Source organism: Alosa alosa, chromosome 21 (assembly GCF_017589495.1).
Source record: "Alosa alosa isolate M-15738 ecotype Scorff River chromosome 21, AALO_Geno_1.1, whole genome shotgun sequence".
Classification (NCBI taxonomy): Eukaryota; Metazoa; Chordata; class Actinopteri; order Clupeiformes; family Clupeidae; genus Alosa; species Alosa alosa.
Window position 1 is genome coordinate 18,609,782 of NC_063209.1, and position 6,533 is coordinate 18,616,314.

General features: G+C 45.1%; 1 protein-coding gene across 1 annotated transcript in view; it reads right to left on the bottom strand.

Moving 5' to 3' along the window:
• The window catches only part of LOC125286170 (ATP-binding cassette sub-family C member 12-like), a 37,890-nt gene that overhangs the window by 23,059 nt on the left and 8,298 nt on the right, over positions 1–6,533 (bottom strand). Inside the window, 8 exon segments of the mRNA XM_048230937.1 lie at positions 1,987–2,090; positions 2,405–2,494; positions 2,648–2,710; positions 2,931–3,024; positions 4,013–4,147; positions 5,651–5,854; positions 6,012–6,084; positions 6,274–6,398. Of these exon segments, the coding sequence (XP_048086894.1) occupies positions 1,987–2,090; positions 2,405–2,494; positions 2,648–2,710; positions 2,931–3,024; positions 4,013–4,147; positions 5,651–5,854; positions 6,012–6,084; positions 6,274–6,398 (888 nt within the window).

Genomic DNA, 6,533 nt, shown 5'->3' on the forward strand with positions numbered 1-6,533 from the left:
GATGACAGTCAAGATAATTTCTAACTAGCCAGCTAGTATTGCTCAGTGCATGTCTATAACATGCTTTACTTGCTACCTGGATAATTTCAGCGAATATTCTTAAGGTGAGATGAATGATAAGAACATTAAACTTCACTGTGTTCGGTGGGTTGCTAACTAACATCACCTACTAGCCAGCTAGTTACAGCTGTTAAACAATCTCAATAGAATTTTCGTGATGGTAAATCCCTTTCAATGCAGTATCCCTTAACGTTTTTTCTTAACTAAAGAAACAATTTAAGGTATTCTGTGCAACACCCTTAAATAAACCCCCTACCTAAGGAGAAATTAAGCCTTAAGGGTCATACTTCAGGGGAAAAACTTAAGGTGTTTTGTGTTTACCCTCGCATTGGCACCATGCGTGCGTGTAAAGAAAGTCCTGTCTGAAACACTGTCGCACAGCGCAGCGTTCCAAACGTTGTGTAATCAAATACACCGGTATGGCGGTATATTAAAAATTCATATCATAACGAATAAATACACCGGTATACGGTGTGAACCGGTATACCGCCCAGCACTAAGCAGCGGTGTAGGGTTGAGCACCGAAACACGGTTCTAATATGGCACCGGTGCCGACGCAAACGGTAGTAACGACATCGGATAACAACGTGGATTTCAGTGCCTCATTTCGGTGCCTTAAATCTGCCGTTTTTTTTTTTTTTTTTTTTTTAATACGAGGCATCACTGTACGTCATGCGCCATCTCTAACGTCTTGCTCTGATAGCAACACATCCAGATACAGTTAGCTAACATTAACACTAGATGTATAACTTTAAAGCATAGGGGTGCACCACATAGGCTAGTGGACAGTATTTGACAGCTTGTGTGAGCCCATGCCAAGTAGCTTACTTTAAAGCAATATCGCGAGCTCCTGTCAAAATCTAGCAGTAGGCCTAACTACACACAAGCAAAAGGCTATGAAACAACATCAACAGTATACTTTACACAATAACCTTGCTAATGCGCTAACTGGCATTTATTTGAAATGTTATCAGCAAAGTTGTAAGTGAAAACTTTATTTCAGAGTGTGTTACAAACAACATGATGACATGAATTTAAAAAGCAACTGGAGGCCGAGGCCAGTGTTTATGCATAGGTTAACTTACTGAATGGACATGAATGTGTTAGTTATTTGGCCCCTGTTTTTTCTACTTGTGACTTTATGGCTTCTTGGCCACAAGTCAATTAGGCCTATCGTTGAGCTAATTTGCATATTCAAAATGTATTTCTCCAAGAAACTTGTAAAACAAAAATGTTACTTTTCATGTATACTTTCACTGTGTGAAAAAAGGGCTACTAGCGCTGGAAATCTAAACACTTCAACACCGGCACATGTACAGTAACATGTTTAAAACTATTGCGTGTTATGGGGGAAGACATCACATTTCTTCAAGCATTTGGGAAAGCAGAGTTTCTCAATGTTAGATTAGGTTGCTTGCAAATGCCGTTGCCATTACCTGGCAGTTCCATGGCAAGCGGTTTTAACATACCTTATGGCAAGCCGCCTACACTGGATAAACTTGAAAGCAGAGCTTAGCATTGTGTGTGCATCCATGGCAAGCTGTTTTAAGCAATGATATATTGGTAGTAAATTGAATGTAACAGTTCAATTTCACATTCAAATTTGTCTTATCAATAAAAAAAAAGCAATTCATGCTTTAGCCATTTTATTGTAAAAACAACGTAAATACCGGTTCAGGCACTGGCACCGTTTTAAAAGTATTGATTAGGCACCAGTATCAGATAAAACCCAAACGATACCCAACCCTACTCTTCTGTGATAATGCCAGTGTTTTCTGTTAGCCATCTCTCTGGGAAATATCTAGACACATTCTTGATCCACCATTTATCCCAGAGGTTCACTAGCTAGCTTATCTCCTACCTGAAAATGGCCCAACAACTCTCTGTGTGAGTTTGTGTGTGTGTGAGTGTGTGTGTTTTTTTTACCCCTGATCCTTGTTCCAGCCAGTAGCTTAGCCACCAGTTGCTGAAGGCCGTCGTCCCCACCAACAGAACAAAACTCAACATGATGAAGAGGAGAAGGACATAACCTGGAAACACACACACACACACACACACACATATATTTGGATCCAAGACTCAAGCAAAGAAAGCTTGATCCAAATACTTTGGGACGAGTCATTGATAAGGTGACAGGTCACATATAGGTCCTTACATTTTTTACCCTAATTTTGCACAACCCCAAGTTGGTGAATGATATCTAACAGTGGTTGATTTTTCAACACACACACACACACACACACACACAATGAAAAGTAACAAGAGATAACCTGGAGGTCACAATGACTAATAAAAGCATGCATACCTATGCATGCAAAGCTGTGTGTGTTTGTGTGTGACTAACCTCCTGCAGCTTTGCAGTACTGGTGGTATGTCCGCCATGTCACTGATCCCTCCTGAGAGGCTTCCTGTTGGACCAGCTGGTTATCTGAATCTGCTTTCACACACACACACACACACACACACACACACACACACACACACACACACACGCGCGCGCACATAGACAAACATGCACATGTTCTTACATTGCTTTCACAGAGTAGACGTGTGATATTAAATATTACAGGGGCATCTTCCACTCTACCTGTCTTGTCAGGTGTTTGTGCTGCCTCTTCTCCTTTCTTCAGTTCATCTGACATGTCAAAGGCTGAGGGAGAGAGGAAAAGATGAGAGGCTGTAATCTAAACTACAGATAGCTCTGGGCCTCTGTATTCCAGACCGAAGACCAAAGACAGAGACAGTTTTGTAAGACTAAATACCTTGTGGACCAGCTGCTAGCATTGCAGATCTACTGATGAAGGTGCATAACTAACTAACTACTGCCAGAGTTCTGAAGCAGTGGGGCGGCAGTGGAACGTGGGGCGTACCGGCATTGATGACTCCATTGTTTGCATTTTTATCTGCAGGTGATTTTGGAACCTCAGTTGGCTGAAGATCAGGTGGGGGCTCCGTACGTTCCTCCTGTACAGAACATAAGCACCAATCAGAACTCACAGACTCCGTACGTTCCTCCTTTACAGAACATAAGCACCAATCAGAACTCACAGATGCAGGCGCAAACGCAGACGTCAAGCATTTGCACCAATCAGAAAAAACACAGATGTAGGAAGCCACTTAAGGTGTGTTCAGTGTTTCAACCAGCAGGAAGAGGGAAACTGAGAATGTTCTATCCAGAGTGAGAGTGTTCGTCGGTACACGATCTGTGCTGCCTGCACAATCCGATATGCACATAATTACGTAGTAGAAAACGTGACGGTTTCCCTACACTATTTTGCCTTGAAACACACTCCGTGTACTACACCTTGGCGGCATTGTTATTTTTGTGACAGGTAGTGTGGGGATGTTGTGATGTTTTAAAATGTAGCTTACGCTATGCATAAGCCTACGAGGTGTTTACGTGGTTGCCAATCCTTGAGTTGTTACATGAACATACACCATTTTGGTTACATGTGGAATGAAGTCTGAGTCTTTCTGTCACTGTAAACGTTCACACTCCCCTTTGCGATTCATTGCTATATGGTGTTAGGCCTACTACACCGTAGGTACCAGAGCGCTGGGAATGAATGAAACTTCCACGGTGCAAAGGTGCGCAAGCGTGGAACAGATTGTGCAGTGTCGTAAATCGTCGTAAAACAAGATTATAAAGATTATCATCTGCGCATGCACATGTCAGATCGTGAGAGTGTTCTATTCACAGTGAGAGTGTTCTATCCGAAGGGAGAGTGTTCTATTCACAGTGAGAGTGTTCTATTCACAGTGAGAGTGTTCTATTCACAGTGAGAGTGTTGTGTTCTATCCACAGTGAGAGTGTTCTATTCACAGTGAGAGTGTTCTATTCACAGTGAGAGTGTTGTGTTCTATCCACAGTGAGAGTGTTCTATTCACAGTGAGAAAGAGAGAGAGAGAGAGAGAGGGAGTGTGATGTGGGTGTGGTGTTTTTGTGACGTACATGCGTCTGCTCCAGCTGGAAGTTGTTGATGAGCTGAGCGTAGCGGCCCTGGGCCTTCATCAGAGATGTGTGTGTCCCCGCCTCCTTAATCTCACCGTTCTCAAGAAGCATCACGTCGTCACAGAACTCCAGGTACTACGCCAGTGGAGAGAAGGAGAGGAAGAACAGGGGAGGAGGAGAGGAGGGGGAAGAGGAGGAGAGGAGGAAGAGGGGAGGTGGAGAGGAGGGGAAAGAGAGGAGGAGAGGTGGAAGAGGGGAGGTGGAGAGGAGGGGAAGAGAGGGAGGGGAGGAGGAAGAGGGGAGGTGGAGAGGAGGGGGAAGAGAGGAGGAGAGGTGGAAGAGGGGAGGAGGAGAGGAGGGGGAAGAGAGGAGGGGAGGAGGAGAGGTGGAAGAGGGGAGGTGGAGAGGAGGGGAGGAAAGGAGGGAAGAGAAGAAAGAGTAGGGGGAGGTGGAGAGAGGAGGGGTGGAGCAGAGGAGGTAGGAGGAGTAGGATGTTTTATTAGAGGCCATAACTGAGACAGGTGATGTGAAGGCAGCAGTGCTGACTAGGGGCCTCTGGGGTCTGGGCACCCTCACTGCACCCTGCCAACTGAGTTACACACATACATGGATTATATTCACAATAAAACTGGGGGGAAAACTGAAAAAGTTTATAGGGAGATAAGCTGCCAAATCTCTCTCTCTCTCTCTCTCACTCTGTCTCTCACACACACACGTTCAAACACACAAATGTATATACTGGGCCAAAGAGCAACTCAGCAAACATACTCCAGATGGACTCTGGACACACGCACACAAACACACACACACACACACACACACACACACACACACACACACACTAGTCACATGAACACTGATTAGATGGATGGTCACACACACACACCAACACACACAAACACACACACACACCACATGAAGACTGGAGAGACACATGTATGGATAATGCACTTCAGCTCTATACTACTAAATCAACCTACTAGCATGCAATGCAGGAGAGGAGTGGAGAACATCACCATGCTACTCCATCACATCTACACAGCAGCATTCTACTCTGTCACATCTATACATCACCATGCTACTCCACCACACACATCTACACAGCAGCATTCTACTCCATCACATCTACACAGCAGCATTCTACTCCATCACACACATCTATACATCACCATTCAACTCCACCACACACATCTACACATCACCATTCTACTCCACCACACACATCTACACATCACCATTCTACTCCACCACACACATCTACACATCACCATTCTACTCCACCACACACATCTATACATCACCATTCTACTCCACCACACACATCTACACATCACCATTCTACTCCACCACACACATCTACACATCTACACAGCAGCATTCTACTCCACCACACACATCTACACAGCACCCTTCTACTCCACCACACACATCTACACATCTACACAGCAGCATTCTACTCCACCACACACATCTACACATCTACACAGCAGCATTCTACTCCACCACACACATCTACACATCTATACATCACCATTCTACTCCACCACACACATCTACACAGCAGCATTGTACAGAGTCAGTGTTGTGTTCATCTCCACGGTGACTGTGTTGGAACTGGAGCTTATGTCCACTAGTTACCTGTAGCTGGTGTGTGACCAGGATGACAGACTTGCCCTTCAGGGCTTTTTTCACACACTCCTCAAAGATGTGTTTGCCCACGTGAGCGTCCACTGCAGACAGCGGGTCGTCCAGCAGGTAGATGTCCCGGTTTGAGTAGACCGCTCGGGCCAGACTGATCCGCTGCTTCTGACCGCCCGACAGGTTCAGCCCACGCTCACCAATCTGAATACACACACACACACACACACACACACACAAACACAGAAACGCACATGCACAAACATTTATAAGATACGTAGATATAACAAATAGGCAAATACACACACACACACACACACACACACACACACACACACACACACACACATACGCTACTCACCTCAGTATTATCACCATAGGGGAGTATGGCCAAGTCTGGCTTGAGGCAGCATGTGCTAATGACTTCATTATACCTATAAGACACACACACACACACACACACACACACACACACACACACATACACACACACACACTTATAGTCACTGGGCCAGTTAAATGTTTTTGTGTCCCACCCAACACACATCCATAAACACATTCAGTCTTCAGGTGTGTGTGTGTTTGTGTGTGTTTGTGTGTGTGTGTGTGTGTGTGTGGGGTACCTTTGCTGGTTGAAAGGCTGTCCCATGAGGATGTTGTCCCTCACGGTTCCGTGGAAGATCCAGGCCTGCTGGGAAACGTAGGCAAATGTCCCGTCTGCAATCACTGACCCCTTCACCAGGTGCATCTGAGAACACACACACACACAAACACACACACACACACACACACACACACACACACACACACACATACACACACACACACACAAACAGGTATGGGGTGAGGAGGTCTGATATGATGGGGCCAGATTATGAAGGGA